The sequence below is a fragment of the Rhyacophila brunnea genome, unplaced genomic scaffold (genome assembly GCF_057557595.1).
Source record: "Rhyacophila brunnea isolate RB1 unplaced genomic scaffold, BYU_Rbru_1.0 scaffold_5, whole genome shotgun sequence".
Taxonomy (NCBI): Eukaryota; Metazoa; Arthropoda; class Insecta; order Trichoptera; family Rhyacophilidae; genus Rhyacophila; species Rhyacophila brunnea.
Genome location: NW_028233170.1, coordinates 3,429,113 through 3,456,541, shown reverse-complemented (window position 1 = coordinate 3,456,541; position 27,429 = coordinate 3,429,113). Strand labels below are relative to the sequence as shown.

At 32.2% G+C, this 27,429-nt stretch overlaps 1 protein-coding gene across 2 annotated transcripts in view; it reads left to right on the top strand.

Moving 5' to 3' along the window:
- Positions 1-27,429, top strand: part of LOC147065911 (alpha-tocopherol transfer protein-like) — a 99,438-nt gene that overhangs the window by 14,410 nt on the left and 57,599 nt on the right. The window contains exon 1 of one of the 2 annotated variants that reach the window (XM_085955931.1): positions 23,827-24,026. The exons of the other annotated variant lie outside the window; for it this stretch is intronic. Within the exon in view, the coding sequence (XP_085812057.1) occupies positions 24,017-24,026 (10 nt within the window). The 5' untranslated portion in view covers positions 23,827-24,016. Of the gene's footprint in view, positions 1-23,826; positions 24,027-27,429 lie in introns of those variants that run through there. 2 annotated transcript variants of the gene reach the window in all.

Here is a 27,429-nt window from a genome sequence, read left to right as displayed (position 1 = left end):
CCTTTGTTAATGGGGAATTTACACGACCATTTGTGGAGTTCCACGCATGCTGTGGCATCACTGTATATACTGTTCAATATGTTTATGTAGCGTCTGGAAATTCCTTGGTTGCTAAGGGCGTCTATAGTTGAGATTTTTTTGATGGAATCAAACGCCATTTCAATAGTATGCTATAATATTAAAGAATATGCTGTATGTACTTGGCTCAGTTTTATTCAATGACATTAATATGGAGAAGCATCTGGAAAAAAAAATGACACTCACTTTTTTGTCGGTTCTGCCGAATGGCATAATCTGTTCTGACGCCATTACAATAAAGGTGATATTGCTATAAATTCCCGACGCGTGATTTCGCATAATGGAAATTGCGTGACGTCTACCTATACATGTGCGAATGTCGCTATGCGCGAATTTACTTGCTAGCTACTGTATTGAGTGCGTTGTCCATTAATAATGTCATTGGTTTTATTATATTCTTTTTGACAGTACAAGAATGTCACATCTAAAAATATGAATGCCCGTAAATTAAACAGTAATATTGATCTAAAATATAACATGATGGTTGAGCTGTAACGTATCGGCCTGTAATGACGTGGGTTCCGGGATCGAATTCCGGATCTGGCAAAAAACTGGCAAGTTTTTCAATGTGTGTTTGTACCTAGAGCAGGGTTGGCGAACCTTTTTACGTACCTACGCGTGTCAAAATTTCCCAAATATTATTATTTAACTGTCTGACGTGCCGAAAAGTTATGGGGAAAAATAGTTTTTAAAAATGCTATTAAAAAATGACGATGTTCTATATACCACTCACAGAAAATAGCACACATATCATTTATTCAATTACGCCATACATTTCGGTCCACCAATTTTGAAACTATCTGCCAGAATTACTACTACAAGCTGCACCAAGTTTTATTTTTATTCGACGGTTTTTTTTCTGTGGGTAGAAATGAAATTGTTTGTAACTGTATTAATTAGTTTGGTTATTTACGCATAAATTGACACCAGAATTGCTCAGATCAGATGAGGTATTATCTCTGTATGGTGGTCTCAAATGTAAATGTCAATGGTAAATCGATCAAAAATAGCGGCATTCCCCGCCGCCCGATGAGGTTAGTGCGATAATATTAAATGTGACGCATAAAGTCTAAGGACGACCTATGCAATCAAATTTTAAATTAAATGTATTGCTTATTCTTGAAGAGTAATTGCCTGCGATTTTTTATACAATGCAATCTGTCATTTATTATTATTTTATAATTTTTTTTCTCTTCAAACGCTTGTCATGCAAAATCATCTCGCGTGCCATAGATTCACCACCACTGACCTAGAGATGAATCTAATTGGTTGAGCAAGTAGCTAAGATCCGTTTCTCGTAAAAACAAAAATCTGTTAAATACAACCAACACTCAATTCGTTAAATTTAATCAATGTGAAGGTATAATATTAGTATTTGTCAGGATAACGAACAAAATGAACAAACGCCTTCCAACGCCAAATCTTTCTATGCATATGGAAAATCTTTTCAGGGTTTTCCGGGCTTAATCGCTGTTTGTTTCTTTTTCATAAAAAAAACGCTCGATTGTATTAAATAATTAAAGAGCGTTGCCTAGTTATATTCTCGTGTCAAAACATCACGTAATTGTGTTTTAGTATTACGATCGATTTGTTTAATGCTGACATATGTCATTTTGTTTGCTTTTAGCGTCGTACCTGTTTATTTATGTTTTAAAAACGTGTGTTCCGTTGATTGTCGTGAGCGGAAGATATTAACGGTTTTAAATGATCCGTTTGATTTTTGATTGTTTTTAAATTTAGAATAGATATTATTGTATAATATGAATATAATATAATATAGTGCTTCCCAACCTTATTTGTCCCATGCCCCACTTATATTATATATATGTATGTTATATTAGATGTACCTACAACTAAGAAGAAAATCAATGCGATCCTTGTGCTTGATGTGAGCTGCAAAGAGTTTTTATGTGAGGTAGGTACTAAGTTATTCAATTTTAATCTTAAATCTCCACAGTTTATGATATCAAAACGATTTCTTTGGTACAGTTCGGTTATGAGGAATACAGCGGAAAACACATTTTGAAAATACCCGATATACTGGATTATATGTTAGTTTGGGTTAGTTTAGGTTAGGTTAGGTTGGGTTAGGTTAGGTTTGGTTAGGTTAACCTAACAAATAATCCAGTATATCGGCTATTTTCAAAATGTGTTTGCCGCTGTATTTCTCATAACCGAACTGTACCCTTTTTTAGTAACAAATCATGTACAGCGCCAAAGCACCGCATTCAATTAAATATTATGATGGGAATGGCAACAGTAATTTTCTCGGAAAGTCATAGTTGCAATGTCAAAAAAATATTTTCAAAAATGCGTTTTTTAACAAAAAGTAAATGTACCAAATATTAATGATTTGCACATTGCCCGCCAAAACATTCAAATTGCCCCTCGGTGGGCGTTTATTTAAAAAAAAAATACAGAACCTACGTATATTTACAAGTATGTACCTATCTCATTATCATTGATCAATAATTATAATATACTCACTGACAACACTAGATTTCGAATACTTATATATACGTAGGTACCTACCAATTTTAATTTCATAGTATTGACCTGCTTAAACCACAGACAACAAAACAAATATTGAAGGTACTACAAAATTTAAATAATTAAACAAAAAATTACCAACTTTTTCTATGCGAAACGTATCGGGCTCCACAGAGTGAGGTTATTAATTATAACAGTTTTTTTTCGTGTCAGGAATTTGTACGTATGCAGTTCGCCGTATCATACTTTACCGTGAAATGTTGTATCGGAAATATGGTCGTATATTAAAAACCGTCCAACCTCTTTGGGTCGTATAGTACTGATATAAAATTCTTGTCTAAATAAAACACGGTTCTTGTCGGTTTACAGGAAGCCAGCGGCAAACAAATTTTTGAAAATAGCCGATATATTGGATTATTTCTTAGGTTAGGTTAGGATCTAATAAAATTGGAACGTAATTGTCTGCAATGCTCTACGAACAACGCGTTTTTTTTCGTCTCGGTGCTAAGATAAGATAAGAAAGCTCACGGCGAACTGTGCTATGGTGAAATGTAATACGTACAATTTACATATGTAACCATTTTTCACGATGAATCAATTAATAGGTACGCATTAAAAAAAGTGCATTTTTTGTCCAGCCACGGGAAACCGCTATATACTGCTTCATGGACGGTCACTCTACCAACTTGGCAACCTTATGAATGCCAATGGTCATTATTTAATAATATGCATTTAGATTGATTAGATTAATGTGTTTTCTGACATAATTCATTTCGGACTTCGTTCAATAGCGCAATTAATGGGCAAAAATATAAACACAATATACACAATAAAATAAATGTACAATACTATCTGATCGTATGGCGAAGTGCAGTGTTTCCTAAACTGAGAACATGCTCGCACCCATCCTAGACACTTATTTGTGACGCAGATGCTTAACGGGGGACATGCTCAGCGTAAGTCAAAATGCAGCTTTTGTTTATGTCGACATTATTATAGTGAAATATTTACGATAAAAATTATATTGATAATCTCTGTGATCCCAAATTTGACAAGAATTAGGCATTTTATTATTCAAAAAATGGGCAAGATTAACACATTTGAAGATAATTCTAAAGATACTAATTATAAGCTATGTCTTTTATCATTCAAGTGTGATAAACATCTTACGAATAATGATTGCTTTAAAATAATTATTGACCTAAGAATAAGGTAGTGTTTTTTTTAAATACGCCATTTCTTTTGGCATTCCCCAGTGGTTAAGCTACAACATACGGCCGTAGCCATAAATTGACAAACTATAATTGAAGTAGGGAGTAAAATTATGTTAACGCGCGTGTTTGAACATACCTGTATATACCTACACGTAATGGCTTTCACTGCCGTTTAACGATTAGCGGCTGACATCGACGGTCTAGTGAGTAGCGACGCCACTATTTAGTGGTAAAATAAAGAAATAATAATGACTGCTGTCATTATGAAATATATCTTACATCTATATTAACATCCTGAGGATGGTGATCACCGAAATTACAGGAGTCGCCGACAATAGCCTTCCGTCTAGAGCAATTCTTGCGATGGTCTTTGCTTTCTTGATAATATTGCACTGTCTGGAATGCACACGTACTCGTCACTTCCTCCCATCTACGCCACCAGATATCACTTTTTTTCTATGATGGTAGTATCTCTTCTTATCACGTGGCCGAAAAACTTGAGAACCCGTAAAAACATCTTACATAGAATTAAATGTTATATTATATATTGGTATAATATTCCACCCACGTGAGGATGAGTATAAATAGGTGGGCATTGTATTATAAGTTCTTATATATATATGTTTTTTAATTTTTGTACCTATTTACTTATTATACTATTTTTGTGATACTGCATATATTTCTTTCTTCTTTACACTGTTTTAATACTATTTCTTTGTTTTTTTCCAAGTCATGTTGTGAACGTTTTAAATTTATAATTTGTAATGTTCACCGTATGTAAAAAAAAAATCAATTTCAATTTGTATTGCAATCGAACTTTATGCTAATTTTATCTTGTATAGCAATAAACGAAATTCACGTGGTACTGCTTATAAACTGCCCGATAGATTTTACCAGCGCATCCCACTTCTGACAAATGGGTTACACAATATGGCGTATAATCTTGGTCATATTTTGTTACTCGTATTAAAAATTATTAAAAAAAACTCTAAGTACTATTTTAACATCCAAAAAGAAATAAATTGCTTTGACTATATTTGTGTTGCGCCAAAAATAAAAGAACGCAGTTCAACCGCGCAAATCTTCAAATCTTTCGCATAGCACTTTGGGTAAGCGTGGCACAGTTTGGGAAACATAGGTATGGTATAAAATATATTAAATGTTATGTTGTGATGAAGTTGTGAGACATGCAATTAAATACAAATTAATGAAAAAAATAATTAGAGTTACAAGGAAAATTATGTAAACTACATGTTATTAATGTTATAATTATTTCTAATTAACTTTTTATCTGAGTGGCGCCAGTCATTTTAAATGAAATCGGTACTAACCGTAAACACTACTTACAGATTTGCACAATGATATAGATATCAAAGCTGATTTCTTATAACTACATGATAATGTACGGCAGTTAGAATTACATTTGCATGGTTTAACTAAATAATTTGGTAGAGGTTCATTCGTCATTTGTCTTAGATACAAATTATTTTCTCGTAACTCATAGCCAAGTTGTAGGAAATCAACAGGCTCACATAGTGGATGAGATGAGCTTTTCCATAAATAAACTTGTGATGAAGCCTTTAAACAGTGTAAATACAATGAATCATATGTTCATATCACTCTTGACAAATTTAAAGTAAATCCAATATTTTGGGAAATAAATTTATATCGAATTTCATCCGCTGTTGTTTCCGAAGTATTTAAATCCGAAGTATTTAAATAAATATTGTGGTTATTCTCTAAAGAATGTTACATTTATTATTATGGAATCTATAATTATTCTTGTACTGATACTGATACTATTTTATTATTATAAATAATGATTAAAAATATGAAAAAAGGAAAGAGAGGGAAGAATACACGATTACAGCCCCAAAATAAAATGCTTTATTTTCCGTCGGTAATATTACACTAAATCATGTAGTCATTTGTGTCATGTCATCTAAAATTATTCTAATTTCGACCGAAACTCCTTCATTCCAGTCTTCAGTAACAATGACGATAAATATGTCTACAAAATTAAATTAAGTTATATATTATATTATGTAATATTTATGTTATATTATTATCTATGCAATATTCACTGGTTAAAATACTTGGGGGATCGTCCATAAATGACGTCATACGATTGTAGCAATACTTAGACATATTTATCATCTTTTTGACCATATAATTTTGTTTATTTTCATCAATAAAATAAATAAAAATCATCAATGAGCTGTGACTATTTTTATTTCAGAAATGAAATTTTGTAAATGTAAATTTTATTGAAATTCGATTTTATATATTTTTTTCACATGAGATTTAAATTTTATATAAAGCGCAACCGTTGTCGCTAAACGTCAAAAACCGCTTGCAAAATCATCTTCTTTCGAAATTGTATTTTATATTACATAAACTGTGCATTTTGAAACGTGTTCTAGCCACTGGAGCAACTCAAAACCGGTAATATGATTAATAATGTGCCGACCCTGAAAACTTTCATTTATTTACAAATTTGCAGGCGAATAAGAAATGCCTGTCTACTGTGTCAAAATGGTGACCTTGACTTCTGAAATACGTACCGTATGAATTTGTTTGATAGTAAAAAATACAGTGTTTTAAAATTAATTGTAAACAAAAGATGAGTAGGCTTATTAGCATTGTGGTTGATTTTCCCACGGTTGTCACGGTGGAGTGGTGCTACAGTGCCCGTCTGGTAAACCGTAGACGCCGGTTCGATTCCGTTTTGGAAAAAATCTCGTTGTACTATAATGATTGTTTTATATTGCTTTATTCAAAATTTAACCATTTTGAAGATGAATTGGTTTTATACGAATATAAAAACGATTTTTAACTAGCGTCGTGTCATGTATTTAGAGTGGTTACGAAATTACGAATATTAATTGTTTTGCATCTAAATTTTGAAGAAAATGTCGTTAGGTAGGTGTTGAAACTAATGTGGTCAAATATGCAATTAATAATAATATGTCTTCTAATAAAAGCAGTCAATTACGGTTGGAAATGATAGTAAACAAGCAGACTAGTGAAATTAATAAATATGTGATGGTTGATAATCTACTTTTGAAAACTGATTTGATGGACGTCGAAGATTATAATATGAACATTTAAATAAGGAACTGAACTGCCCCATAAAAGACCCTTCGCCAGTCGGTTCGCCTTATATGACAACATCTTTGAGAAATTTTGATTATCCCTGCATTTGTATATGAGGGTGACAAAGCTTGTAGAGAGCAGAATAATGAATAAGATATAATGCAAAAACCAATCACCATAGACAAAAAACAAAGAAAAAAGACTTCTACAGTGGTATTGGTTTATGAGAAAGTATTATGGGAAAGTTATTAAACATAATATGTAAATTCAATTCCCTCTAAATATCCTCGAATATTAACAATATTGAATGTGCGTTGCGATACTAATGTGACTATTAAAAATAGCATATTTTTAAGATGTATTTAAAATTGTCCTACATTTGTTCACCCTCTAGAATCATACCTTATTACAACCACACCCAGAAATGAATGCGCTCACTATTATTTTTGTGTTCCTGGTCAACACCTATGTCATATAATGTGCTTAGCGGTGTGTACAATTATTATGGCTATCGGTAAAAAAAAGCAAAGTTAACATAAAGTTTTTCTTGATTCTACTATAATTTGAGTTTTTATGTTCACATTTATTTCAGGTTATTAACCGATCCTCAGAACGATAAATTTATTATATTTATTAATTATTTAATTATGTTTAATAATTAGGTATTTAATTATGTTTAATAATTAGGTATTTAATTATATTTAATATTTATTTAATTATATTTTATAATTATTTAATTATATTAATAATTATTATTTAATTTAGTTTAAAAAAAATTTTAATATGATTGCACTGGCAGATTCTTTAAAAATAAATTAACAAACTTGCAACCTTTTTCCAGTTGCAAGGAATAAAATTATAAAATGACCTTTAATCAAAATTTACAAAATATGAGGAAAAGAGGATGAATTTTTCAGAGGATTTCTATGTATGGTGACATTTAAGAATTGCATTTTCGAACATTAAAATGCTTAATTCGAGTCATTCCTGATGTATGTTTCGATAAACTATGACTACACTGGTGAACACAAAAATTTGCAAGTTTTAGATATAATTATTATAATATACAAGGATCTTATTAATAAAAATAATATTTCCTATATATACATAATTTGGAACACATTTAGAAAAATATTTTATTTTGATCAACACTTAAGTCACATAGCTATTAGTTAATTTTGTTATGATCCAATGGGTGTGGGTTCGAGTCCCAGTGAGGTGAGGTATTATCCAACTGGCTTTCTCTTAGGTATGCATACACACCGTAGTTAAAATGCTAGAAGATATAAATATTTGGCGACGTATTTTTTTCGACTTATACGTGGTGTATATGAGAACTTTTTTAGTGGTATTGACTTATATAAGTATCCCTGATAACTATCTTAGAAATCGGGAGCATCAGTTGTTTGTTCAACCAAGGTGCAGAACTAACCTGCTATTTGTGATAGCAATTGGGAGCGCAATAACTCTGTTAAAACAAATCGCTTCGGATATTAATATATTGCACCTACGTGAGGATGACTATAGGCGGGCGTTGTTTTATAAAACCTTAAAATAGGGTCCACTTTGCTCATTCGGTGTGCTTCCATGCTTTATAATTTTTATAATTTTTGTACCTTTTACTTTAGTTTTCATAATGTCTTTTGTGATAAGTAATGCGTATATTTATTTCTTATTTACATTGTTTTAATACTATTTCTTTGTTTTTAAATGTCATGTTGTGAACGTCTTAAATTTATAATTTGTAATATTCAACGTATGTAAAAAAAAAAAAATACACCCACGGTGGCCGCGCGGCTTAAGCGTTGGACTATCACGCCGTAGGTCTCAGGTTCGAATCCTGGGTCTGGCAAGTACACATATTGTTTTTCAATTTGTGTGCGAGTCAGGGTATGGACCTAATAGGTTGAGCAAGTGGCTGACATCCATATCTCGTAAAAAACTAAATCTGTTAATACAAACCTCTACTCTGTGGAGGCCCATATGATCCTATTAGGATCGGACATGGTCGAAAAAAAAATTGTATTTGAATAAAAAATATATCTACCTACTATACCTACTGATTATTTTGAAAGAAAGATTTATGTTTTTATGTTTATCTATCAAATTTTAACAGATTATTTTATAACAAAGAAATATAAGCGATCATGATCTAGTTTTCTATATCGCAATAATATCTAATTATTGTACTGTTGATTTATGATTGATTTCGGAAATAGATAACTATAACAAAAATTATTGAACATCTCAAGACTGTACATTGTAACTTACAATTAAAATATTACAATTAAAAAATATTGAACATCTTAGGACTATACATTGTAACTTACAATTAAAAATTATCGAACATCTCAGGACTATACATTGTAATTATAGAGTTATTGTAACTTACAATTAAAATACCTATTACAATTAAAAATTATTGAACATCTCAGGACTATACATTGTAACTTACAATTAAAAACTATCGAACATCTCAGGACAATACATTGTAACCATAGAGGTATTGTAACTTACAATTAAAATATTACTCCGCTAGACGGCTGTCCAATCGTGTATCGGTTTCATGAGTCGTGTGTATAGCATCTCGCTTAAGTATAGTATCCTCCACGTAACTTTGCAATTGTACACAGTGACAATATTTGTGTGTAATACGCACTCCATATTAGTATATTAGTAAATGCCAGGCGCCTGATTGGCTGATTTCATCGAATAATTCAAAAAAATCTATTCCAAATTGGTTACGTGGAGGGTAGTAACTGTTGATTCAGAAACATAATGTATTATTTTCACGCGCCGGACAGTAATTTTAAAAACAAAAATACATAAATATACTTACCTGATAACATTTCCTTTATGATCCAAAAACAATCCGTCTATTCCGGTTATGACGTTACCATTGTTTACCGCACGATATTGACAATGTTACTGTAGATAAAAGGGAAATGTGGTAGAAAAGTATTCACTGGATAATGACACCGATTTTGAAAATAATGAAATTTTATTTAAATGTAATATTGATGATTCTAGGAATAGTTAAGATATTATGAAGACGACGAAGTGCATAATAACTAAAATATTTTCAATCAAAAACGCTGCGTTACCTATAGTAACCCTACAGCTGGGTGAAAAACGATATTTTTGTCTTTTAATAAATTATTCTAACAAATTTAATATTTATCCCAGTTCGAAAATAATAATGCATAGGTAACCACGATACTTTTCTATGTACCTACTTAACGAAAGATCAAGAGTGTCATATTATTTATTGTGTATTTTTACATGCGAACGTTTGCATCGCCGGATTAGGTACCTAACTAACTATCTAATCTACAGTATTAATTATTTACATAATAATTATTGCGAATATGATTTTTTTAAATGACCCCCCAGCCACTAAACATGATTGTCATACAATATTACGCACACGATAAAGAAAATCAGCCAACGTAAAGCAGGTATTCTAAAAACAGGTAACTGCATAAAATTCAAGTTCATTATTTTAATTAAATGACGCCTCTGAAATAAATGGAACTGATGTCGACAATATATTATGCATAATTAAGTAAGGTAAACAGTATTTAAACAGTGTATAATATAATATGCAATTTCCGTCCATCACGATTCGTCTTACCAAGGTATGGAAAAACCACAAAAATACCAACAGAATGAATTGTCAAAGCGCCTTTATTCTTAATTTTCCTATATGGTGTGAAAACATCACGGACAATCATATTATAGGAAAAGAATCGACACGCTTAAGACGTAGTGTTGGCGAATGTTTGAATACATACAATATTAACGCACATCTTCCACGCCGAGGAAAGAATTAAAGCCAAGAATACAAAAAACGCCCAAAAATAAAATCTCAATCCATGGCCCCTACAACTTGAAGCGGGCCCCTAGTCCAGAGTGTTAAGCGCCCCCTATATCACTAAGGTTAAGGGCAAGTTCTAAAGTACTGTTCCCCAAATACCAAATGGTATCCAAAGAGGTAAAATTAAGGTAAATTAGTGTGCTTCTAGCGATTTTTTTGTATTTTAAAATAGATCAATGTCAATTATTGAGTTGTCGGTACTTGGTATCAAATAATGATGCACTGATCGCGATCCCCTTTTGCAGTAACCTAGTAATATGCGATCATTTGCCACATTGGAGAAATAACCATTTTCATTAGTCAGGAAACACTAATATCACATTGCATCGCACACTATACATTTTAAAATGTTAATATTTTCGAAACAGAATAGGTAGCTCCGCAGGCGACTTTTTTACTTTTAGCGGAAAATTATGATGGATTTATCTCACCTGACTGGTTGACCCGCCAGGCATACACCTATTTTCATTTGGTATCATTAGACAACGCAAGAAGACTGATAAGCAGTAGGGATTCATGGAGGCACTACATGGTATCCATATGCTCCAACTAGGGAGTGGACATGGTCAAATAATATCGTTAAATCTTTCTGAATACGGGATTCTCTTGGAGAGGGAAGTAGATGTTAATAAATTATGTAGAATGAAAAAAAAAACTATTTCAAACATATTTTCATTTTTTTCATTATGCATAGTTTTTTTAAACTGTATGCCGCAAGTTTCTTCTACTTATGTGTTACCCTAGCTAGGGATGTTGTAGCTCTTTCTCTATCGTGCAACTCCTTTTGTAGACTGTAGTAGAAATTGATTTCTATTGTAAGACCTATACTAACTTGCTGGCTGGGATCGTTTTGAAAACTGATAGCATATATATTAATATCTTACTTCTTTCTTTATGAAATAATAATTAACAATCGTAGAGCCCTGAACAAGTTTGTATTTTAATTTTAAATTATAATAATGTTACTATTGACTTTTGCGTTGTATGCATATTGTAGAAATGATTATCGTAAAGAAAAAGTCACACGTTTAAAATTTTATCACGTCCAAAGTTTGTTAACAGCATTATTTTAATAAAACATTATTTTTGTGCAAAGATAATGTCAACATGTTGAATCCCGCTAGTATACTCAATATGACGATGGTTGTATATTTTGTTGTTTGTTCTTAGCTTATTTTTGTTCCTTCTGCAGACAATACGGACGTCATGCAGATCCTACAAGAATCCACAGCGACAGCGCTTTCCAAAATTCTTGTTGTCTTTTTTGGTTTTTCCAGTACCAAAATTTATATTAAATATTTATCTCAATTGTTTGTTTCACCGTGTGAAGACGATTATAGTGAGTCACCACTGTATAATGTCAGTTTTCCAATTTTAAACATTGATATCGGTGATGTAGTTCAAGTACCTATATAAAAAATGTACCTGCAATTAGCCGCAACGTACTTTCTCTTTTTATCATATTAATCCATCCTTATTCATATCTTACACTCTGCCTGGAAGCTTTTGGGTAGCTTAGCTTGTAATTTTTGCACGCGCTTCTTTAGAAGCAGTCAGACTATTACTTTACTACAGCCAAGGTAGGGCTCGAAATGGACTGGAGCGCATCGGAACGCTGTTCCAGTTCATAGCACACTTATTTATATTTTTTTAGACAAAGTCCGATCTTAATAGGATCATATGAGTCTCCACAGAGTAGAGGTTTGTATTAACAGATTTTGTTTTTTTTTACGAGAAATGGATGTCAGCCACTTGCTCAACCTCTTAGGTCCATACCCTGACTCACACACAAATTAAAAAACAATAGGTGTACTTGCCAGACCCAGGATTAGAACCTGAGACCGACGGTGTCATAGTCCAACGCTTAAGCCGCGCGGCCAGCGTGGGTGTATTTCTATAAAATACCCATAAAATTAGATAAATAGGTTAATATTTTCGTAAAATTGTCAAGCGCTCCGGTTCGTAAAATTTTCCATTTCAAGCGCTGAGTCGATGCAGAAATGACTAGATTTTAGTGCTGGTTAGTTTTTAAAATTCAATTAAACCATGCTTAAGCCAAACCGCCATAGTTTAAGTATGATATGGGCGAGCCGACAAAAATAGTGCACACTTTTTCAGTCATACTTATTTCCTTTCGTTGAATTAAGAATACGTACTTATTACATATTGTAGTAGTTAGTTTTTTAAAACTCATTAAGTCCTCTCTGACCAAACCATAATCGGTAAAAAAGATTTTTCTACATAAATGTAAAATAATGATTAATGGTTTATTTGCATAATTTTTGATATATTCTATAATATATAGATAGTCTTAGTTAGGGAATCCAATCCCGAGCCAAAATTCTGATCCCGGGATTTCGGGATTACAATTGTTTGACAATCCCGGGATTGGCATTTTTTCAATTGTTAATATAAAATTTTTATATTTACAAATAACATTGATAAAATCGGTCAAAAATAAATCTAGTATAATTTATACTATTCAAGACATTTATCGTTAATATTGTATACGTTCAATGTTAGAAATACATAAGTTTTTTTTTTTTTTTTTTTTTTCGACCATGTCCGATCCTAATAGGATCATATGGGCCTCCACAGAGTAGAGGTTTGTATTAACAGATTTTGTTTTTACGAGAAATGGATGTCAGCCACTTGCTCAACCTATTAGGTCCATACCCTGACTCACACACATATTGAAAAACAATATGTGTACTTGCCAGACCCAGGATTCGAACCTGGGACCCACGGCATGATAGTCCAAAGCTTATGCCGCGCGGCCACCGTGGGTGTATGAAGTATAAGTTTAATGGAGTAAATAATATTGTAATATAAATAATAATGTGAATTTAATATGAGATTGCTGTTTCTGATAGTGAAGACTTAATGAATGGGTTAGTGAGATTTAAAATAGTAAAGCAAATCATGGTGTACTTATGGCCTTTCCACTTCATAAATTTAATTAGTCAGCCAAATATGAAACTTCCGTAAAACGTATGAGATCATCGTGGAATTACTTTGTTAATAGTGCAAAGCATTGTTTTTTTCCAATCTTTCTCATTTTTTTAAATTCATGTGAAAAAATAAAATAAATCGGCAACTTACACATGGGTATAAATCAAACTTCATTCAAACTCAATTTATTTCTAATGTAGTTATTTGTTATTAAACGTATTTTTTTCTGTTATATTTTCGTTTTATTTTATTTTCCATAAAAATTGATACAAAAATCAATCCCGAAAGCTTCGGGATTGTGTTTATCAATCCCGGGATTCATAGGTATCGAAAATCGCTCGGGATCCCGGAATCCCTAGTCTTAGAGCATTGAAAATAAATACGTTTGACTGACAACTGTTCGCACGTGAAATTTAACCGTAGCCGCACAATTGGCATTGCCAGTTCTATGGAAACGTCTGGTGGCCGCACCAAATTTCACTTTTTGTTGTGATTGAAAAAATTATAGCTAAATTTGATTTACTATAAAAATGGATAAACTCATTTATAGACAAGTCCATTTACAAGTCCATTTAATAAAATTCCAATGTGAGCCGCATTGCTGCTTCTAAGTTTACACTGTCAACTGGCTTCGATATTTGTTGTTATGAAGTGCATTATACTGAATGATCTTTCACAGTATACAGTAGTAGGAAAAATCGACAATATTAATAAAGCAATTGTTGCCAATTCTTTGAATTGACTTGAGTCATGGTCAAAGTAGGTATAACTTCGAGCAAAATTTTTCAACTGTGGTATTATTAAAATGGGTTTAAATTACTTGTTCATGACTCATTTCCAATAACGCATATTTAACGTTAGCCCAGTTAATTAAATTAAATACTGAAAATGATGTTGGTGGCCGCAGCAAAATCCTCTGGTGGCCGCATATGAGAACCACTGGTGTACACTATTTATGTCAAATCTTAACAGCCGACCTCCGCCTATCGCCACTGCCTATTACCACCTACATACTAGCCGATACCTGTGCTTCACAACCCAATATCTACGCTAACATATTGTGTAACATTATTTTTCAAGTAATGCCGTTCTTCCCAATTGATATTGGTAATTGGAACCTACTCTGTTCTAACCTCCTGACCAAGGCAAAGACCAGCAAACGGTGCTTCGTTCCAAGCCTAATCAATTCATACATGACAAAGAAGTGTATTTTGTAAAATAATTATTGTATGCACGTTACATTTTTAGACAGGCGTTTATATGGAATTCACAATGTTAAAACTTCCAAAGTTCATTACAAAATAAATACATTTGTTTGGTGTAAATTTTGATTTGAAAATACTGAATTTATGGTCATAAAATTTTACTGTCCAAGTTTTAAATAAAAAGAAAGAATTTTCATTTCAGGTTTTTTGTACTTTTTTAACCGTTTCACTAATAACACCGCGCACTGTGTTTGATTTCTTATTTGTTTTAAACCACTTTACCATTGCAGTCTTCTGCCAAATTACTGCTCAAATAAAATTAGGTGTTTCGAAGAAAAGTGTTGTCATCAAAGGATAATCGTAAACGTGAGAAGAAAATTTTTGTTTCTATAAATATTATTTTTGATTTCAAAATAAAGCTTCGTTTTAAAACGTATACATTTATTTTTATTGACTACAATCTGATATGAATCTTAGTTCACCTCGGAAAGATTAACAAATAATGGTAGCTGCTCAGATACTGAACCTATTAGGATCGGTGACGTGTAAATTGTACGTATTACATTTCGCCGTATCACAGTTTATCGTGAGCAGCGTTGCCAATCTAGCTTGTAAAAAACGCATATGGGTTGTGGGGTTAAGAATAAGGTAGTGTTTTTTTGAAATACGCCATTTCTTTTGTCATTCCCTAGTAATTAAGCTACAACATACGGCCGTAGCTATAAATTGACAAACTATAATTAAAGTAGGGAGTAAAATTATGTTAACGCGCGTGTTTGAACATGTACCTAACCGAATTTTTTTAAATTTTTTTTTAAACTGTACATGTTCAAACACGCGCGTCAATATCATTTTACTCACTACTTCAATTATAGTTTGTCAATTTATGGCTACGGCCGTATGTTGTAGCTTAACCACTGGGGAATGACAAAAGAAATGGCGTATTTCAAAAAAACACTACCTTATTCTTAGGTCAATAATTATTATAAAGCAATCATTATTCATAAGATGTTTATCATACTTGAATGGTCAAAGACATAGCTTATAATAAATATCTTAAGAATCATCTTCAAATGTGTTAATCTTGCCGATTTTTTGAATAATAAAATGCCTAATTCTTGTCAAATTTGGGATCACAGAGATTATCAATATATTTTTTTATCGTGAATATTTTACAAAAATTATCTCGTAATAAATTATGCTAATGGTTTTATAAATGCGTTTAAAAATTAATAAATGTAAAAAATCTTAACACCACTGCACAGTTATGTACCGAAATATGACTATATTCTAAAACATTAGAGCGAGAGGTTTAAAAGAATACTATTTTATGTAACAAAAATACTTTATGCAGTCATCAAATGTTTAAAATAACTATAAAGGATAATAAGGCTTCAAAATTATATAAATAGATTATCTACAACGTTTAAAGAGTGTCCAGGATCATGGTTTGAAAATACAATAAAAACTCAACTTTGACCTTCGACGAGCATGTCCCCCCTTTCGAGGATATTAGTTTACGGGTTGATTTTTTTTTGGTTGTGTCTCGTAAATCATAATAACAACTAATCAGTTCTTTTATAAACCGACGCAACAATTCTCATCAAGTGCAGCGTTACCATCTTAGCGTTTTTCTTGCCAGCACCGCGATATCCTAACTATCGACTCGTGTGGCACCAGACGACATGACGAAATTGTGACGTCAGCCAATACACGCTCGAGGCATGCCGCCCGCGCACAGTGCTCACCATAGATATTAATACGATGAAAATCCTATATGTGTATGGTGACAATGAATAGCGCTACTGTCTGAGTAGCGTTATTTTCTCGAATACTATTATCACTCCGGTAGTACGTCACAATGATGTCATATGACGTCATGTCGACCGGGCAGCTGGCACTCGCAAGTTCTAACATAGGGGGCCAGAGCTTGCAAAAAACGCATCTAACTTGTGGCGTTTTTACTAGCATTTTTGATGTGCTGAAAATACGCTTGATATTTAGTTTATTTATTTTCATGCGCATCCAATTTCTGAATATCAGATACTTAATTCAGGTAAGTCGGTACCTATTTAAGTAGAGTGAGAAATAAAACAGCACAATTGAACACTTAAAACAATAGGAGCATTGATGGGCTTATAGTGAAATGGTATCAAATTATTTAATGTGTGCTTAGGTAGGTATGTGACATCAGTTAGACGATTATTGTAATGAATAAAATGTATTGACTTTGTTCTTGGCAGAATAATTACTTTTACTTGCAATTTTGTTTTCAGAAAATCTAGCGTTTTTTCCTGCCAAATATTTTGTTGTCGTACCCCATCTAGCACGTTTTTGTCAACGACAGTTGCACTTTAATATAATATTTGATAGGAACCACTTGATACTTAGGAGTACTTTCCTACATTTAAGTTATTCAGAATTGTATATAAATATATACGAGATGATTGTATTTCTAATTTACTTTCCTATCAATTTTCTTCTGTCTTTTTCTTGTATTCCGGTAGTTTTTGAGGTTTTATTTAGACATGAATTTGATGTCAATACTATACGGCGATAAAAGAATACACGGTGAAGTGTGATGTGACCAATTGCATACGTACAAATTACGTCCACACTCTAAACTAAAACATTTAAAAATACAATATTAATTATTTAACACACACTGTTTATGAACCCGCGATCTACACCTTGATAAGTGGGCCAAATGGGCTGTGCGAATTTTCCTATATATTATATTTTAATATTGTGTTTTTTATGTTTCCCTCCAACTGAAACTGTCTTTGAAAATTCTAGTAATGAAGGTTGGTTTTTTAAGAACAACGTATTGAGTGCTTGATCACCCTCAAATTTTAATAGAATATATTATTATTCTCACTGTATAAGCATCTATGTACCGAATTGAAGGTCTATAGATATATGGACAGTGGGAAAAAATAGGCTTGAGAACGTGACAAAACACCCACAATAACGTTACAGTTTTTAGCTTTTCTGTTTATATCATATGATATCCCATATCCTGATGCGGGCCCCAAGTCAGGATCTTTGACGGGCCCCTCCTACCTATCGCTAAGGGTAAAGGCAGTGTGATGCTCTACCTACAGAAGCGTTTACCAAATGATGTTCGAGGTAAAATTATGGGTATTCTCTGGGGATTTTTTGTATTTTTTAATACTTACATCCACTTAAATTATGGAGCTGTCGAGTGTTGATATAATATAATAATTAGAAAATTGCATTGCATAACAACATATTTTTAATGGAGGTCTTGGAGGAAATTTGCGCCGCAGCGACGTTTTACTATTAGAGTATATTGGAGATGTGTGTTTGTCTCACTTATCTGGTTAACCCGCCACACCGGGTCCCTCCTGAGTCCTGTCCCTCCCCCCCCCCGGGCCATGCATATGAGTAGATACTAGATATATTATGTATTATGTCATGGTTACTTCTATCATAATATATAATAATAATATATAATAACTTTATATTGTATACCTACTTAGTTTCGATTTTTTTTATCAATTAAAAAATACCTACAGAAAAATGCAACGGAAAAACGAAACGTGGCAGAAAAATCTTGTGTCTTTTTAATATTATAATACTCGTACCTATGTAGATTCAAGTTTTTGTTTCTACGTTCAATACTGCCAAAACGATAAAAGTTGTTGACCTAACATTGCAAAAAATAGATGAAAAAAGTTAGAGAAACAGTTTTAAAAATAATTATTAAGCTGAAATATTATAATTCGTTGTTAAATATTGATTTAAGCCGAAATATTGTTGTGTATTTAGGCCCTTCATAATCATTTGCAATCGTAATAATTGCAATTTACTACCAATTATAATATAATTATTGTATACTTGCATCATCATTGTCATTGCAATTACAAGGTAGTTAAATAATGTTACTAATTGTTACAATTTAGCTTGAAACTGGTTAAATGCTTAGGCATACAATCAAAGGTTATCCACTGATAATGAAATTGCATTACTTTAAAATTCGAGATTATTAGAATATTGTAATAAAATAATATATTATCATGTGATACATGCAAGAGAATTAAAAGTACTAGTTGTAAAATTGCCCATATTTTGATTTGACAAACTAACATTATTATAAAATAACGTTGAAATGCGAATGGCGAGACAGAAACTATAAAATAAAATTGTCACTTGGTATTCACCAGGTTTAAATATTGATTTTTTTTAGTTATTTATCATAAATTACCACAAAGCAACAAAAAATTGGTACATCACGGAAAAAACAGAATGCACATTAACGCAATTTTGAATCAATTGCAAACAACATTATAAAGTTTACGGAATACGTTTTATTATAATAATATAATTAACGATGTTATTTAATGGTACTAATAAATATTTTATGTGATCCTTAAAATATTATGTTAATTTCTATACTTAGTGATAAAAGAGGATATTTTTTATAAATTCAATTTCTCTTTTTTCATTGGAATGTCACATCAAACAAATTAATTCACTTATCAATAACAAAAAATGATTATATTATACGAGAGTCCTGGGGCGCATTGCCCGTTTTTTTAATATTTGTAGACTCATTAAAATGATGTAATAATTGTTAAAAGACAACATAACAAAATTACCTACGAATTAGACTAGTTTTTGTTATTTGTACACATTCAGTACGATCATTTAATTGTTTTCTACATCAGACGTAATACACCACGAAATGCTTCACCATCGACAGTTTACCAACCACTGGTTTAATAATCCCAGCCTTTAAACAATTAATATTCAAGTGTACTTCATATTAACAGGTTATTTTGTATTTAAATCGGACAGCAAGCTTTCTTTGCAAAATGCTATGTCCCATGATGTGTACTCCCAAGTATTTGAAGCTGTCAACGCTCTCGATATTTTCATCATCATCATCAGGGGCGCGACAATCCGGTGTGGGTCTTGGCTTTCTCTACTTGTCCCTATCTGGTGTGGCCGCTTTCCAATTCGGTACCCCTAGAACACGGCAGTCACTGGCAGCTCCATCCAACCAGCGAATCTTTGGCCTGCCTCTTTTTCTACGCCCTATTGGATTGCCGGACATCACTCTCTTTGTCGGTTCATTGTCATGTTTCTCGATGTTTTGCCCGTCACTAATCAGAGGGAAAACTAGATCAGAACAGGAACAACGCAAGACGAATAAGTGTCTGGGACTCACGACTATACTGAGTTAACATCAAATGCCACCTATTCAACGCTTTCATTCTGAGGGTGCTGCTTTACGGTAGCAAATCATGGCACCATACGTATCAACCGTATACTGAGCTTCAAGAATAGATGTTTGCGACGGATACTGGGTATTAACGAGCAGATAAAAGAATGAACCAAGCAGCCTTTCATCACGCTGACAGTAAGGCCTTGTCCAGATGACTGGCGCGTAAAAACTCACAAGCATTCCAGGTACATGTGACCTTATTGAGCCGTCCACAAGCACTAGCGATGTGTCACGTCTCGCACATGGTCGAGGTACAGGTGACTTCATTGATCCGTCCACATACACTCGCGGCGAGACACGGGTCATCTGGACAAGCTTTAAAGAGGCGAAGTTGGTCGGCCATGTACTACGGATACCGTACGGAAGGCCGTTAAATACTATCTATATAGTGTATACGGTGGAGCTACAGGATGCTGTAATGACATGGAATAACGCAACAAGACAGAGCCGAGACGAGCAGAGACGAGCGACAGAGATTCTTAGAGACGCCGTGTGGTATCTATATTCTTAATCTAAAGGGCGGATATGGCCGAAGAATAAGAATTAAAAAAATAAATCAAGACCGTGTGGCTAAATGATATTACAAAAGGGCTAACAACTGGCATATGAGTGAACTGTGCAACAAGAAAATACTGTTTGCAATAGACTGCAAGTATTATTTGATTGGCAATAATTTTTTTAATCCAACATTCATAATATGAAATAACATAGTAACTACTTACTATACATCTGAATTCAAATCACAGTGAGAAGAGAACACAATTTTGACGTGATATATCACTGTTTACAAAATAAATATTGAATTCATTATTGATTTACGAATCCACCTAAATTGTTGATAATATGTACACACGATTTTTATGATTAAGTCCAAAGTTTATTCCAAATTACCCATTTATCAGGAAAATTTGAATTTTATTTTTCAGGTTTAAGGCTATACCTCAGTTGAGGCATGGTCTAAAAAGATCGTGGATAGGCGATGCGCGGATTGTGCAAATGACGCGTGCCGAACGAAATATAATTTGTCATATAAATCCAACGTGCGTCCATTTAATGTTCTATTAGTAACAATAATAATATATTCATTGCATTTTTTCTTTTTCAAGTAAATGGGTAACGTTTATTAGTTGATGTTTACATGATTTAAGAATTAATACCCCCGTCGCCATCACAAAACATATTGACGTGTTCACAGCTCGACTTTCGCTCTCCGATTGCCAGCGAGTCCAAAATTTCGTCGCACCTATAGTTGAAAATTATTTGCCGTTTTACTGAAGTATGCTCTTAACACAAATATTGAATCTAACACACCATTAAAAATGAACGAAGGAATCTTTAATATTGATGCTGGGTTATTTATTTGTCAAATCGGTTGATTTATAGTAATTATGTATCTTAGTGGTTACGGAGGGTTAACTGTATATTTAACTTTGCATACTAAATCGCAGTAGTTCCGTGAAGAAACATAATGGTGACATGACTAGGAAAAATATAACATTTAGTATTGAAATTGTCGTATCTATATTATTATATTGTATACATTTTTAATAACACAGGTCTTCAGTACGCCGTATAAAATTTCTGCATTCCTAATCGCTGAAAAGCCTCAATTAAATGGGACTTAACTCGGTGTTGCCTGCAAGCTAGGTATATCTCGTCTTAATCAACGTAATATGTTCAAAATGCTTATGTGACTAGGCACAACGAAATAATGAGATCAACAATTCTGTGCATGATTGTCAAAATCAAACAGTTAAATTAAGGGGGGACATGCTCGTCGAAGGTCAAAATTGAGTTTTTATTGTATTTTCAAACCATGATCCTGGACACTCCTTAAACGTTGTAGATAATTTATTTATATAATTTTGAAGCCTTATTATCTTTTATAGTTATTTTAAACATTTGATGACTGCATAAAGTATTTTTGTTACATAAAATAGTATTCTTTTAAACCTCTCGCTCTAATGTTTTAGAATATAGTCATATTTCGGTACATAACTGTGCAGTGGTGTTAAGATTTTTTACATTTATTAATTTTTAAACGCATTTATACAATCATTAGCATAATTTATTACGAGATAATTTTTGTAAAATATTCACGATAAAAAAATATATTGATAATCTCTGTGATCCCAAATTTGACAAGAATTAGGCATTTTATTATTCAAAAAATCGGCAAGATCAACACATTTGAAGATGATTCTAAAGATACATATTATAAGCTATGTCTTTGAACATTCAATTAAGATAAACATTTTATGAATAATGATTGTTTTATAATAATTATTGACCTAAGAATAAGGTAGTGTTTTTTTGAAATACGCCATTTTTTTTGTCATTCCCCAGTGGTTAAGCTACAACATACGGCCGTTACCATAAATTGACAAACTATAATTGAAGTAGTGAGTAAAATGATATTGACGCGCGTGTTTCTCACTCTCACGCAAGTGGAATATATCAACACCCGATGCAATTTGGTTGAACGTAGTTATCGCCCTCCCAATTGGCATTACCAGTGGCAGGTTGGTTCTGCACCTTGGTAGAATAAACAACTGATGCTCCCTATTTCTAAGATAACCTACCTAACTTAGAGCTCGATGCATGGAATGTCGCAAATTCTTATAAGTAAGTTATTTAGCCGTTGTTTAGCTTAATAATGAATGTCAAAATAAAAATGAAAACGTTTACAATATGTGACATTACTGCGTTCTAGACGGTGCATATATTGCAAATGGCTGACTCCTGTCAGTTGACAATGACTCAATGACAACACTGTCATCAAGCATCGTGACGATTGTAGTGTTTACTTCGTTCCGACTTGTCACATAAACAAAGCCACAAAGTTTGTAATGTAGAAAAGTTAATAGATACACTTCTTTAATAGATTCAGCGTTAACTTTGTGGTAATCCATGATAATTTATAAAGTTACCCCCCCCCCCCTCCCCACCTAGGATCATTTATAATAATGTGAATATGTTATAAATTCAAAAGTAAAATAATGGTATGTATACTTGATCAAAGCTCAATTCAATATAAAATGAAAGAATTTATATGTATTAAATACATTTTTGGTTTTCTTACATTTCAATCTTTTAGCGCTTGGCCACAGTGGCGGGCGGGCAACGGCGCGGCGGCGTCTTGCGAAACTCAAACGTATAACCGTGTGTATTATGCCCCAAAAAACACATTGTCTACGATCATTTCACACACGGTTATACGTTTGAGTTGCGCAAGATGCCGCCGCGTGACCGCTACGTTCTTACATTTAAGATGAATTTTCAATATGTTGATTTCGGCAGTAATTCAAGCTATAAACACATCTTAAGAGCGCTGTAACGATAACTATGAGTATTGCCTACATAATATTATTATCGTAAAATTATTGTTCGTTCTGTAGCCCGAAAAAATTACAAAAAAATAACTTTTTTTAGAAAAATAAATTGTACAATAATGATTATCAAAATATTTAAAAACAATTAAGTAAATAAATAATTTTCTTTATTCCATTCTGAAATCCAGCGTTGTAATTAAAATTAGAAAATATTTTTAGTATGCATTCTATTATGGAACCACACATTGTCCACGAGCCCACGTGTAAAACTCCTGCAGTAGGCTTCGCGGCGAATCCGCATTAAAACAGCGGCCCGCCGAGGGGGGACCTCAGTCGCTCGACAGTTTCCGTCGGTCCCGCAGCTTGACGGCGTCCGCTATACAGCTCCGCATTATCGAGTTATTTAGTTAACATAATTGCATACGTTATTCAGTTTTGGATCAATTCACATTCACAGTTATCAGCTTGTACAGTGTACCGGATTGTTTTTGTTCGGTTTATCGAAACACATCACTAACAACATGCCGCAGAGTGAGTATTTTTATTATTTTATTCACACATTCAAAGTTTACTTGTAATGTCATGCATTACTTAGTATTTTATAATTACAACAGCATACTTTGGTACTTTGTATCACGATATATGCTAATCAATTATTACAGAGAACATTCTAAGTATATTATTTTTAGATTATCGCTAAAAAAACAACCTTTACTTAATTGATAAATTTCATTCAAAAAGCTCAATCAATAAACTATGCATAAATAATAACGTATTATGATAGTCAAGTAAGTATATTATAAACGCATTGCTATTCATAAAAAAGCTTTTAAATGATGAATATATTATTCGATTGATATTTTTTGTAGTACAAGACGTAATTAAAACATTTCCATGCTGTGTTTAATACAGTATTGTCACATTTTATCAGACGGTTTAGTTAGGTTAACTTTGTTTGTAGCCTTGGTCAGGAAACTATTGACACAGAAGAGCCAAATATGAATAGTACAACGATTTAGATTTTGTGGTGACAATTATTTAGAATCGCGATACTGTCATGATAATTGATGAAATAGGAAGATGGTCCTGATGAATTACTATATTATATACATTCTCTAGTCTTATTAAATAGCTACTTTGGCATTTTTCATTCTCCAGATTTTCGATTCATTGTACCAAGACGTGCAAATTTGGAAATCTATAACGGTTTCCTCGTTAAGTAATACAATTATTGCATTGTGATAGTGGCCTTGACAGTTAATAGATATGTATTAGAGACATTTTAATTAATATATATTGTTATTCAGAGAATTTATCACAAATTCTAGGTTTGGTTAAATGTGTCGCTACATTTCAAAATCAGCCAAGTCCACCTTTAGGTATTTTTTACTTTTTTGTGAATTGCTGAAGAACTACTGCTTTCTAACATTTATGCATTATCAAACTGTGGAATTTATTAATTTTAAATATTCTATACTCGAAATAATATAAACTTTCACCCTTGTGACTGTGCATTTGAGAAAACAAAAAGCTGTTTTTCTCCTATTCATTTATTATGGACTTGGCTGATTTTGAAATCTAGGGACACAAATATGCATGGATTCAAGAACTATCACAGGAAAAATCCCTTCAGACGTAAAGTAGATATTATCGTAACATAATAAATGTTAAAGGAGAATGTTTTTTGGTATGAGGTTTGAAAAGTTTTATTTTTAAAATAATTATTGATATTTCTGAAGAACCCACTGCACGAAACAAAGAACACAATAGTAATATATAGCTCGTGATCTTCAGACTCCTGCGGAGCTATTCTATACATTCTGCAGAGGCAGCTGTGGACAGTAGTTTATCATTTTTATATATTGACGCGGTTAATTGTTACAATAAGTTAACCGTCTTAACTGTCAAAAAGTGTTATGTTTTAACAGCCCCTCCCTTGGCTGTATTAACTTTTAGAGCGAGATAAACAGTTTTGATCTTGTTTTGACAGTTTAGACGGCTAACTTATTGTAACAATTATAATATCTCAATACATAAATATGATAAACTACTCCCGATAGCAGCCTTGTGTGTAGAATATATGCGACGAGATCCAAAATAAATGAATAAGTGATGGTTCTAATGACAGATTAACACAGAAATTATTATTAAATCAAACATTATAGTTACTAAAAATCAGACAGCTTTGACGGCTAACTTATTGTCACAATTATAATACCTCAATACATAAATAAAATAAAGTTATAATATTTATCACTTTAGCCGTCGATAACCGCCTTGTGTATAGAATAGGCCCATATATACGAGATGAGTTAATTTTATTGTGATAGCTGCAGTTAACGACGGTTTATGTAAAAATAAGAATCATTTTTGACCGTTTTAGATAGTTACTTATTACTTAGTACCTAATGTTTAATCAGATTCATATCTTAGATAACGCAATCAAAAAGATAATAATCATGTTGTGAAAATAAATAACAATAATATAGTATCACTATTTTGAACGATAAACAAGAATAACGTATTTTATTTTATAATGAAATTAAAAAAAAATGGTTTACTATGTGAATGTTGGTAATTTCAAAATAATTTAATTTCGCATTTTAACCATTTCCATGATACTGACATACCTAAGCACAAGCTGTATATTATATTTTTATCCATTATTTTTTGAGATTTGAAAGTTATACATATTTTTATTTTATAGATTTTTTGATGGTTCTTAAATAAATAAAAAACACGTTAAATTATAATTAATACAAACACTTTTATGGTAAATTCGAAAAATAATATCAAACCACATAAAATACGATAATACTTATCCTATAAAAATCGGATTCTCAATGAATGTAGGTAAATTAAATAATATTACAGTGAATTTAGAATAGATAAAAAAATGTTCAATGCGTTTAGATACGTATTAATTAATTTAGTTGGGTACCTACCTATTTAAAATTTAAAATAATAATTATCAGTAAAATGTTTTAAATTATAGTTTTTCTTAAAAACATCACTCACACCCTTGATTATCAATATTATATTATTATAAGTAGCACCCCTAGGCATAAATAGTTAACTGACCACTTCAGAATGTACCGAAAAAACAATCCATTGTAATTTATTATGATTATCACCGATGACGTAGATGTCTCAATGAGTCAATTGCTGGTTTACGTTAAAAATTATCTTAATCTTGGCCATTTTTTTTTACTCTGATCACTGTTTCGAAAACTTGTTTTTATTATTTTTTGCTAATGAAATTTAATTTACTTAAATATATTCTAAAAATATTAATGAAAGGTTTAGTACATAATATCTATGTATATATATATATTTATATATATTATATTATGCTATATACTTTTATAAAAAAAATATAAATTAATGAATACTTGTAGATGCGTAAGTCAATTTCAGTAATAATAATACAAAATGATATTACGCCTATAATTGTTTTGTATTTCCAAAAGACCAAACCTGGTCCTGCGTAGCTATTCTATACACAAGACTGCTATCGGCTATTGAGGGTGGATTATCAGATTCATGTAATGATGCTGTTAATTTTTACAACACGGTAACCGTCTGAACATTCAAAAAGTGCTATATTTTAACATTTAACTTTTAGAGCGAGATATTATACAGTTTTGACAGTTTAGACAGCTAACTTGTTGTAACTACGTATTACAATACATACATATCATAAACTACTCTCGATAGCCGCCGATAGCAGCCTTGTGTATAGTATAATATAATATATGCGCTCAGTGACGTCCCAAGACAAAATGCCGCCCCTAGGTAGCTCAATGCCACCCCAATTTTTATACCGTATTTTTATCATCCTTTCATGACACCAATATCTAATAAATGTTTTGTATGGATACATTACGAAAAGAGATATAGGTATACCACTAAATCTAATTTAAATGCCATCTCT